General features: G+C 42.1%; 1 protein-coding gene across 3 annotated transcripts in view; it reads right to left on the bottom strand.

Moving 5' to 3' along the window:
- l3mbtl4 (L3MBTL histone methyl-lysine binding protein 4) overlaps positions 1 to 12,500 on the bottom strand; it is a 67,831-nt gene that overhangs the window by 25,969 nt on the left and 29,362 nt on the right. For all 3 annotated transcript variants that reach the window (XR_015525448.1, XM_087310206.1, XM_087310207.1), the window contains exons 12-15: positions 12,013 to 12,123; positions 10,402 to 10,516; positions 9,590 to 9,701; positions 1,248 to 1,433 (exon numbers count right to left, since the gene is read on the bottom strand). Coding sequence is in view for 2 of the 3 variants with exons in the window: in XM_087310206.1 (XP_087166332.1) it covers positions 1,248 to 1,433; positions 9,590 to 9,701; positions 10,402 to 10,516; positions 12,013 to 12,123 (524 nt within the window). In the remaining variant the exon portion in view is untranslated. The remainder of the gene's footprint in view (positions 1 to 1,247; positions 1,434 to 9,589; positions 9,702 to 10,401; positions 10,517 to 12,012; positions 12,124 to 12,500) is intronic.

The following is a 12,500-nucleotide window of genomic DNA, read 5'->3' as shown; positions in this document are numbered from 1 at the left end:
GCAGCTTGATGGCATAGGCGATCATCAACTACATAGCGGACCCTGTACCGTATACTAAGGTAACGGCCATGCTAGTGTGACGGTTGGGTTTAGGGTAGGGGAGGTGTAGGCAACCAGCAGACCTGGTCAACTACGTCATTAAGCAGCGGGCTGCAGCGGTCTCAAAATTTGATATAAATAATCTAAAACAAGACAATATTTTATACTCTTCTAGAAAATGCTTGATTTAAAATCTTCAATATTTGGACCAGAAACTACACAATAAATCTGAGTAAGCGTGCTTTCACACCTGCCTTATTTAGCTTGGCTGAATGGCACTTGAGTTGGTCTTCCCTCTGGGTGCGGTTGGTTTGGGCAGGTGTGAATGCAGCAATCGTCCTCAAGTGGGCACCAAAAGCGGACCACAGCAGCAGACAGAGACCTCCTCTAAGAGGTGTTCTCGGTGCACTTTCAAATGAACCCTGGAGCGGTTCGTTTGTGGTGAGAACTAAAACAGACCCAACCACAAAAAGTACTGCGCCTTCCTCGACTAATCCAGCTGCTGTAGGCTGATGTGCTGTGCATTATGGCATGTAGAGGAGAAATATTTGGTGACAGCACTTCACCAACAGAGAGAGAGAGAGACAGGAAAACATAACCTGATGGATCGCTGGTAATATTTCCAGAAGACGAGCACGTCAGAGTTTAACTAAATTAATTCACGCCTCCTGAAGTGACCTGCAATGCACCATCTCCGTTTGCCATGCCTTAAACATTGTTTTCAGCCGCAGCTGTGCTTTACTTTCGAAATGTACAGTCTGTCTAAAGTGAAGTAAACAAACTATACAGTACACCATGAGGAGGGATACAATCAGCAGCGCAGTCGAAGCTCCATAGACAAAAGCACCATGTTGCGTCTGCCGGTTTGTTTACTAGCAGGAGTTCATTGGCATTTTCCCGCATGCCAGTTCTGACCACTCGAAAAGCAGTTGAGGAACTATGTTCAACAACATCTGGCCAATGAGTGATGAAGGTTTTGTCACATGACTGCATTTTGGCTCTTTTCCACTTGTTCAAAGCAATCAGTGTGTTGTGAAAACGACCCAAAGACGGCAGAAATGCAACAATGCATCATTATTTGCCCTTGGTGCTGACCAAATGAAGCAAACCACAGATGTGAAGCACCCTAATAGAGCAGGTTTTGCAGTGTGTGACTGATAAAATCAGCCTTGTGAATCTGTGCATCTGAGAGTGTGTCTGATCCTCACCTGTTCTCCACATGCTCCTCGTCCTCCTGCTCGTCCTCCTCCTCCTCCTCCTCGTCTGGACACAGGCGTTTGGTCTTCTGGACGAAGTGCACAGGGACGAATGTGATCTGCTTCTCTCCGCCGAGTCGATCCGGCAGAACCGCCTCCTTCTTCATGTTCATCTCTGAATACGGGCAGCCGAAGGCACTGAGAGGAGCAGAGAGGAAGAGGAAAACTTACAATAACAGTCATCTTTTCTGACATAAAGAGCTGATGAAGAGTGCGGTAATAGAAGCATCCTCTACAGCTGCGTTTAACATTCAGATCTTGATAGTCAGATTCAGAGACAATGAAAAATCACAAAATATAGAACTGGTCAGTGTAGTTGATCAGTTCCCCTATAGCGCATGTGTTTGGACTGTGGGGGAAACCAGAGCACCCGGAGGAAACCCACGCCAACACGGGGAGAACATGCAAACTTCACACAGAAACACCAACTGAGCCAGCTGAGACTCAAACCAGAGAACTTCTTGCTGTGCGACACCACTGAGCCACCACGCCGTCCAGCAGTTGGCATGTCATTATTGATTAAATGTATAATACTGCATTGATCAGCCTTCTGTTGTGTTCTGACGTGATGTTTGACTGTTGTAGCAGTGAAATAACTCATGATCATTCAGCGGAGTGATAATGCGCTCTAAACCTGCCGGAACTACTTTAGCTGAGCCTTTATCTAACAAAAACCAAACACCAGAGAGAGACCAGCAGCCAATCAGAATCAAGCATTCAACAGACGCTGTATGAACCTCTATAAAAGAGCTGTGTGTGATTCCAGACACACAAACACACCATTCTGGAGTGAAGCTCAGCTGAAAACATCTTCAGGTCTCTCTCACTCACATCTCTAAGAATAGAGTTTACTGCTCTGCGAAATAAACAAACAGGGTACTGCCTACAGCGTGAGCTTGATTAAAAACACAGTTCACATTTCTGCCAGCTGGATCAGTGTGTGAACATCAGAGCGGGGAGATCAGTAGCTGTGTTTCCATCCACCTATTTTATGTGCATTTTGCAAATGCGCATAAAAAAAAAACAGTTGATGGAAACACCATGATGCGCATAAAAATGAAAATGTGCATAAAAAACTTATACGCCTAACTGGGTAGGATAAACTTTTTATTCGATAAGAAAAGATGCGCATAAACTGCGATGGAAACACTTTTACCGCACAAACTCCAGCATGCGCATTAAAAAAGGTGATGTGATTTTGTTGAAAGAGATCATGTGATGCTTAAAACGTGTGTGAATGGATAAAACGTCAGGCTGAGCACATTATAAACCATCTGAAATGTTGTTTTGGTCATTATAAACGCCTTACCATTTCAGTATTAAAGTTATTATATTATTAATGACCTCCAGATTCAAGAGCGCCTGTGCTCCGTGTCTGACACCTTCAAACGCCACCGCGCGCTCACTGCAGGTCAGGATTGTCTTCTGAGGCGCATTCATTTAGAAAAGATTGATGCAGCTTCTCTACTGCAGCAAATGCAGTTTTTACTGTTGATATTTGGCCCCAGTTAATCAGGAAGTGACGATTTTGTTTGCTTTGACTCGTTGGATGGAAACGATGCTTCATTCGCACCAATTTTATGCGATAATCCAGTTTTGCGGATAAAGTTTATTCGCATTTTTGGATGGAAACACAGCTACTGATAAACTCTATTACACTGGTTCTCAAACTGTTTTCACCAAGTACCACCTCAGAAAAAAATTGGTCTCTCCAAGTGCCACCATAATGAGCAGTAATGAAATAAAGCAGCAAAGCTGGCCAAATTAAGCAGCTCCAGCACTGCACAGTTCAAAAACAAGTCATGTTCATATGTATTCAATTTTTGATAGATTTTGAAATATATGTTGCATGTACATATGACGCTCTTGTAAAACTTTTTGATATCTAAACATTAGCTTGTATGTAGATTGCTCGGGAACCTGTTTTCCTCAGAGGATGTCAAGCAGACAGAACATTGCTGCACTCTGATATGAGTTTTATTTATGGAGAAAATGAAGAAGCACTGCAGTGTTTGGGTGCTCTGCGTTTGAGATCATTAGTCTAACGAAGATATATTCTATGTAAAATATGAAGCTGATCAGTTGATTCTTGTCACATGACTCGCGGTGCGGCATTCTAAAAGTTAAGATGTTTTCAACTGGGTATGCCTGGAATACGCGAGCGCGTTGTGCTGCAGTTCTTACTCATTTTTTAAAACCTGTGGGTTAAATTTTGAGGCTCAAGTGACAAAGATGTAACAAAAGCGTATTAATTTTTTTTCTTTCATTAAAAGTGATTCCTTTGCGTACCGCTAGAAGTAAGCCCATGTACCACTAGTGGCACACATACCACAGTTTGAGAACCACTGCTCTATTAGATTACACCTCTATGGTCATGTAATCTGACTGATGAATCACATTTAGATTTCTTTAATAGTGGTGTAATCTGACTACATTTGGATTTTACCATAAAAGTAGTTTACGTTACATTTAAGGTGCAGTAATCTGAGCGAATTGCACTATTTTTATGTAATTTAACCTGACTATTCATCTATCTGCTGTTGGCCAGCTCTGTGAACTAATATCTGCACTGATGATTCCACTGAACACTCAGCAGAAGTAAAAGACTGAATATACTGATGTAAATCTCCCTCTCCATCTCTCCGCTGCTCCACAGTCATCATGCTCACTCAGCACATCTGAGATGAACAATTTTCCGCTTCATTCTGAGAGATTCAGCAAAGCCAAAATGAGGATTTCACACTGATGTCAGACATGAGCTGGAGCGCGCACACGCGCACACACACACACACACACACACACACACACTTAAGCGTGCACACACACACACACACACATACATACATAAACAGATAATCTTGAACAAACTCTTGTGCACGCACACACACACGTACACACAACCACACACACACACACACACACACACAAAAAATGTTGTGCGCACACAGATATGCACATGCACACACAAAGACATGTGCACACACAAACATTCGTACATTTTTGCACACTGACACTCACTTGCATACGCACACTCATTCACAATCAAGTGTTCACAAAAAATAATATTACACACATGCACACTCACACAGCCACGTGCACAAACACAGAAAAATCACAGAGATGTGCACGCGCACATACATAAACATGCACACACAGACATTTGCACACACACACGCACACTTGAACAAACTCTTGTGCGCACACACATAGACATGTGCACACGCACACACTCACTAGTATACATACACACAAGCATGCACATGCAAAAATCACACGCACATACGCATACACATACTCTCGAAAAAACTCGTGCACACACAGATATGCACATGCGCACACACATAGATGTGCACACACACACACATGCGCATACATTTGCACACACACTTTTACACACAAGCTTGCATATACACACACATACTTGTGCGCACACACACCCTGATACACACACCCACTGTTTAACAAATCTTTGCATGTTAAACACACACTGAGTGTAATTTAACTCCAGACTGATTTCCTGACCAACAGAACTGCAGAGAACAACATCAACATGTTCATCACACAAACACCAAGCTTAAGACTCTCAGTTTCTCTTTCTGCTTGAGCTCAAAGTAACAACACACACACACACACACACACACACACATACACTCATGCGCACGCACACACACACAGACACGCACGCACATGCACACGAGCACACGCGCACACACACACACACTGAACTGGCTCGTCTAGAATAAAGCGCAGATGATGAAGCAGCTCTGATGGCTCATTTTAATATGCACGGTAAATTATGCATCATTATTATTTACTTCAGCTCCTGTTTACTGTAATAAAGGCTTGAGGCGGCTCATATCAACAGCGTCAGGCTCATTTCACTTTATTAAAAACTGATGCAAATTACAGCAACATGAAGAAAACTCACACACTGCAGCAGATCAGCGCAAACACACACCCATGAGAAATATGAGCATGGACATGTAGGATTAATTCAGCAGGACACATCTATTCCAATAACTATATACAATTAAATGTGCATTAAACATTCCTGTTGTTGTTATTAAGTAGTGAGCATTCTTTAAACCCATCTCATCACTGACTGCAGGAATAGTCTGACCGATGCTCCTTTGCTTTAACTGATCAGCAGAGCCAGGCAGAATCTGCTGAAAATGTTTTGGACAAAATGAAGTGCTCAATTTAAGACACTTCTGAGTTATGACTATGATACTGTATAAGCCAGGGCTGTCCAAACTCGGTCCTGGAGGGCCGGTGTCCTGCTGGAGGGCCGGTGTCCTGCTGAGTTTAGCTTCAACTTGCCTCAACACACCTGCCAGGAAGTTTCTAACCTCCGTGAAGCTGGCACCCCAAAAAAACAAATAATTCCCAAAACTATGGCATTCGTTTGTGCTACGTTTGTGCTGATTTGTGCCGCAAAAATGAATGTTTGTGCTGGTTTGAGGTTTGAGATATTAAGCATCATTTTTCTGACCGTGTGACGTCACTCTCCACCCCATGTTGCACACATGACTTCAAAACAGCACAGGTCGTTTGTGCTCGGTTTGTGCCGTTAAAACAAACACGGTATACATTTTCCTCTTTTAGATATAAGCAAAATATTTCGGGAGCCGTGACGTCCCACTCCACCCCATTTCCTCTAAATTGAACAAAACAGGTGTCATTCGTTAGTGCTGGATTTGTGCTGTTTAAATAAACACCCTATCTATGTTTATTATTTAGATATTGCCTAATCAAAACATTTCGGGAGCCGTGACGTCACTCAGCGCCCCATTATTTCCTCTAAATTGCACAAAACAGGTGTCATTCGTTAGTGCTGGATTTGTACTGGTTTGTGCCATAAAAATAAACACTTTATCTATGTTTATTGATTATAGATATTGCCTAATCAAAACTTTTCGGGAGCCGCGACGTCACTCTAAATCGCAGCGAGAGCTTGATTAGCTGCTTCAGGTGTGTTTGATTAGGGTTGGAGCTAAACTCTCCAGGGCCGAGTTTGGACACCCCTGGTAAAGGCAGAAGAAACATGCTTTAGAATATAGGAATGAGAATGGCAGCTGCTGTTCTTAACCGCTGTACAGGGGAGTTTTGTGTTCAGGTATTGACACACACAGTGGCTGATTTAGGCGAGGGCAATGTGGGCGATCGCTAGGCTCAGACAGAATCTTTTTTGCTATTTCTGTGGAGAATCTTGTAAAAAAATCTGCAGATTTATGCAGAATTATTATGGGAGAATCATAACTAAAACTTAATATATTAACTTAAAAAATAAAACCTTTTTAACTTGATTAATGTTAACAATGCAACTCCAGCTAGATCTACTTATATGCTGAACAAAGCAAGTCTCTCTTATGATATCTCTACTGAAAGACAGAAATAAATCATATCATTCATCCATTCATTCATTCATTTTCTTGTCGGCTTAGTCTCTTTATTAATCCGGGGTCGCCACAGTGGAATGAACCACCAACTGATCCAGCAGGTTTTTATGCAGCAGATGCCCTTCCAGCCGCAACCCATCTCTGGGAAACATCCACACACACTCATACACTACAGACAATTTAGCCTACCCAATTCACCTGTACCGCATGTGTTTGGACTGTGGGGGAAACCGGAGCACCCAGAGGAAACCCATGCGAACATGGGGAGAACATGCAAACTCCACACAGAAACGCCAACTGAGCCGAGGTTTGAACCAGCGATCTTCTTGCTGTGAGGCGACAGCACTACCTACTGCGCCACTGTGTCGCCCTATAAATCATATCAACATTTTCATGTTATTTATATTATTTTATTTATTTACAGACATTTACACAAGTCAGGCCCACAGCCAGCCTGGTGAAGGGAGTCGTTCTCTTTTCTCAAAATGTGGACTTTTTTTGCAGGTATTCACCTCATTTTTAATTTAATTATGATGCTTAAATACTCCAATAAGTGGCATTGTAAACACTTTTTTTAGCTGGATTCGCTTGTTGTATCCTGCATTTTCAATGTAACAAAAATATTTCCAAAATATTTATAATAAACAAATATTAAAAAGAGCTTCACGATTTTCTTCTAGCCTCTCTGGAAAATTCATCTAACAGCAGCAGCCTAACATGTGGAAAAAATATTGATAAAACTTTACAGACATAGCTATTTATTAATTTACTGACATGGAAACCCGGAGGAAACCCACGCCAACACGGGGAGAACATGCAAACTCCACACAGAAACACCAACTGACCCAGCCGAGGCTCAAACCAGCGACCTTCTTGCTGTGAGGCGACAGCACTACCTACTGCGCCACTGTGTTGTGTGGGTTTGTCAGGTTTTCCATGACAGTAGGAACCCTGATTATAGTATTGCACCGTTACTACTGTACACAATTTATTATTTAATATATAAATGTGTATTATTTTCCTCAGAGGCTTTACCTGTTTACCTTTATTAATGAACTTTAATCACCTTTAATAAAAATAAACAATAATAGGCGACGCAGTGGCGCAGTAGGTAGTGCTGTCGCCTCACAGCAAGAAGGTCGCTGGTTCAAACCTCGGCTCAGTTGGCATTTCTGTGTGGAGTTTGCATGTTCTCCCTGCGTTCCCGTGGGTTTCCTCCGGGTGCTCCGGTTTCCCCCACAGTCCAAACACATGCGGTACAGGTGAATTGGGTAGGCTAAATTGGCCGTAGTGTATGAGTGTGTGTGGATGTTTCCCAGAGATGGGTTGCAGCTGGAAGGGCACCCGCTGAGTAAACGCACTGGATAAGTTGGTGGTTCATTCCGCTGTGGCGACCCCGGAATAATAAAGGGACTAAGCCGACAAGAAAATGAATGAATGAATGTTCATGTTCTGCTTTTTTAGTACATTTTAAATAAACAAGTCATAATAAAAACTAAAATAACAATAAACTCTGTCAGCAGAAAACAATAATAATCTTGCCTTCCTGTTTAAAAGATTTATTATGTGCATTCATCATTTCTCTCACCTCCAGCATATTTACACATCTCTGAATGTCTTCCTCATTCAGAATATTAAGATATTTGTTCTGGAAGATGAGAACGTTTGCAGTGTTCATCTGCTCGCTAAATTGCATCGTGACACTGCGCTTCTGCTTAAATAGCTGCTTTTGATATAAACTGTATGCAAATGCATGCAAATGGGATGTAAATGAGGCTTTAATGAAACACAGTCCAATTCTTTCTGAGCAGAAAAGATATTATAGAGGGGCTATGATGCAAACATCACTTCTTCAAGAGTTGAATATGTCCTGTAACGCTAAACATGAGTAAATTATGTTGTTTATAATCAGACTTGATGAATGAAACACTTTGATTGGCATTCTACCTTATAGGGGGAAAGCCCCACCCACTAGTGCCCATCTCTCCATCTCATTAGCATAAGCAGCAGCACTGAGTGAGAAGCAGCCGTCTGTCCATTAGCCATTAGAGTGTTTGAGCTGCTGAAGATGATGTCAGCATAGACTAAGAGCATTATAGATGTGGAGTTCTAGATGAACAGAGACAGGAGCCACATAGACTGACAGAAGCATGAAGCACACACTGGAGTACACACACACACACCTGACCAGCACTCACAACACACACACTGCTGCTTTACATCTGTCACTATGCTTATGCCAGGCCCGGATTGGCTAATCGGGAGGACCGGGAGAATTCCCGGTGGGCCGGTCTGTTTTTTGGCCGCGAGGGCCGGTGTCCCTAGCTCCAGAATCTTTCGCTCTCAGCAGTCACACTTTTTAAATTTATTTATTTACTTGACCACAGCCTTTTTATTCATTATTTCAATTATAAGTCATTATTATAAGTCAGTTTTGTCTCTTTTCTGAACACAGCTATTGTGGTCCAGTGGTTAGCACGTTAGGTTAAGAAGCCGAGGACCCGGGTTCGATCCTCGTTAGAGTAACTTATTGTTTTCATTTATATTGTTAAGGCATATAATACTGTTAGGGTTGTTGAACATCTGAAGTTCTAAAGAAGCTGTTTTCTCAAAAAAAGACGTGATAGTGTCATTAGAAACTGATTTGGAAATGACCTTATTTTAATATAGTCAGTCGTGAACTGAGTTGGGCCGGTCTGAGGCTTGAAACTTCAGGGCTGAAAAGGAGTCCCACTCCGGCCCTGGCTTATGCATATGCATCTGTAGCTCCGCCCTCTTCTGAAAAGAGCGTACTGATGAATTATCTCACTGTGTGTTTGTGTGAGAAGTGTGTGTGTGTGTGTGTGTGTGTGTGTGTGTGTGTGTGTGTGTGTGTGTGCGTGTGGTTCATCTCACCTGTGGTGTCCGGTGTATTTTGCTCCTTTAATGTGTCCGATTCCTCTGCAGCCTGGAGTCGGACACACACCCTGATTCACGGAGCTCTTCACGTCTGAGAGCGAAGTATATGCTGCAGAACACACACACACACACACACACACTCAATCAGTGAATGAACACATTAATTTGCAAATATACTACTGTAAATATTCTCCAGTAGTAAAAACACACAGCATTACTCATCCATAACGGGCTCCACACGCACGCAAGCACGCACGCACGCACGCACGCACACACACACACACACACACACACACACACACACACACCTGATAATGACGTTTCATATATCATACTAAACACAGTAAAACTTAACATCTCTCGGGTCCGGCTGGTAATTTATCATGTGATCTAATAGTGTGGCATAATGGGAACACACACACACACGCACGCACACACACGCACACACACTGCATACAGCACTATTACTGCATTGAGTCGTATTTCAGGTGGACGCAGTACAGTAAACTCAGAACTCTGCAATCTGAATATCAGTATATTAAAACAGATTAAAGTAAATTAAAGAGTGAAACTAAAATGAACATTTACCAAACACACAGAAGAATTGAAGATAAACAGCAAGAAATATTCAAAAATAACATATATAAAATAGAAATGAAGGTGCAATTTTTAGTGTTTAGTGTTTTTAGTGATGCGGGTGTGAATAATGAGAGGACAGATGTTTAATATGAGTCTGTGCTGAAGGACGACCTTCATTTAAAAGCCTTGCTCTCTCTCTCTCTCTCACACACACACACACACACACTCACTTGGCGGTGGTTCGAGTGGATGACCCGTCCTGGAGCACCAGCCCACAGGATGAAGGTCCGGCAGATCCGAATCCACCCAGAAATCAAACTTCTCGTGCCAGCCGTCAAAATGAACCTGAGACACGAGGCAAGGCAGGTTTATTTCTATAGCACATCTCACACACAGAGGCAACTCAAAGTGCTTAACATGAACAGGAATAACTGAGAGAAGTGCACAAAAAATAAAAAACAAATATTAATTTTTCAAATTCAGTCAACTTTAATAGGTTTTTAGAGGCAGATTTACTAGTTTATATTAGTTTATATTTTGAAAGTGCTTAGTTTTAGTTTAGTTTTTATTAGTTTCAATATAAACGTGCCTAATAGAATAGTCCCTCCCCTTGTCATTTGATTGACAGGTGTCAGTGTAAATGCATATCTGTCAACCTTCATGTTTTTCCCGGGATTCTCCTGTATTTTACAGTTTAATTCTGCTATCATTCCATAAAGGTATTTCCAGTGTTTCTCTGAAGGGTGGCAAATCAACAATAAAGAGCCGAGTCTCCGTATACACAACACATACCGCCGAACCACCAGGGGTCACCCCTTGCTCTTAAATAAGACTCATTGAGTCTGTTCTGTGCTTTCACTTTGTTTAGGCATGAAAACACTCTGAAATAAATATAAATATGGCAGGATTCCCTTTCCTTTTCATTACAGGTGCCGTCGCCCCTTCATATGCTATCCTGAAAATAGTAATGTAGCGGTGCGTGACTGTCAGCTGACCCGCTCCATAGTGATAAACACACACTGCTTCCTAAACGGATTCTGCACTCGCGATTTGAAGCAGAGCAAAAGTCTGGGTTCTGTGAGTGTTTAAACAGACATACACACATAATAATAATAAGAATAAGAATAAGAAGAATAAGAATAAGAAGAAGAAGAAGAAGAAGAAGAAGAAGAAGAAGAAAATATCTAAAAATGTCGATCTTGGTGGGGTTTTTTCAAACACAACTAATTTTGTCCTAAATCAGCTTAAACAGTTATGCAAGCAACAGAATGCTTTCATTATAATGTTTGATGTGTGCATTTTTAAAGTCACACCTCTGATATTTAATGCAATCAAAAAAACATTTTTAAATCAAATATTCATTCATTGCTCTTTAATCAGATTGTGTAAGTTATACAGTAAAGAAATGGCATGCAATCCCTTATTATGGTGGCCATATCCCTTATTTTCACATCCCAATGTTGACAGGTGTGTAAATGTCAGTAACTCAAATGCAAAAGAGTTTACATCATTGATTCCCTTTGAGTTGTGGCTGGTTAGATGCACAACACCTGTAAGACATGTGAAATGCTTTTGCAAACAACCTTTGCGTTTTCATTTGCGATGTGTCAGTCACTACACCATCGCCAGAGCGGAAATAAAAACGGCAATGCAGGATTGGCCAAAGCATTGATTATGTTATAATTTATGCATCCACATATTGAAAATGGAATTGTGTCTGAAAATAGTCAGTAATCTCCTTCCATATCTGCCCGTATCAGACGGTGTGCGTGATATAAGACGATGATATCAAATGAGACTGTGCGTGTGTGTGTGTGTGTGTGTGTGGTGATTCTGCTCACTTTGACTCGGTGGTCTTCTGTGTCGGTGATGGTGGCCACGCGGATCAGCATCGGGTTTCTTCTGTCCACCGCCTCCAGCTTCTGGAGCGTCTGGAAACCGTGAGCTGATCTCTGCAGGAACACACACACACATACTCAGAACACTGTCTGGACACTTTTGCCACACATTCACACACAACACGCATTCACACACACGCATTATACACACAGACCAAAGATTCTCACAGAGGTCAGTCAAGTTTGGTGAAGGAGACATCATGGTTTGGGGTCATTCAGTATGAGGGCGTGCGAGAGATCTGCAACATCAACAGCCTGAGGTATCAAGACATCTGTGCTGCCCATTACATTACAAACCACAGGAGAGGGACAATTCTCCAGCAGGATAGCGCTCCTGCTCATACTTCAGCCTCCACATCAAAGATCCTGAAGGTCAAGCCGCTCCAGGATTGGCCAGCCCAGCCACCAGACATGAACATTATTGAGCTGAT

This window comes from Danio rerio, chromosome 24 (genome assembly GCF_052040795.2).
Source record: "Danio rerio strain M-AB ecotype USA chromosome 24, GRCz13ab, whole genome shotgun sequence".
Lineage (NCBI taxonomy): Eukaryota > Metazoa > Chordata > Actinopteri > Cypriniformes > Danionidae > Danio > Danio rerio.
The sequence above is the reverse complement of the archived record's forward strand: the minus strand, read 5'-3'. Positions and strand labels throughout refer to the sequence as shown.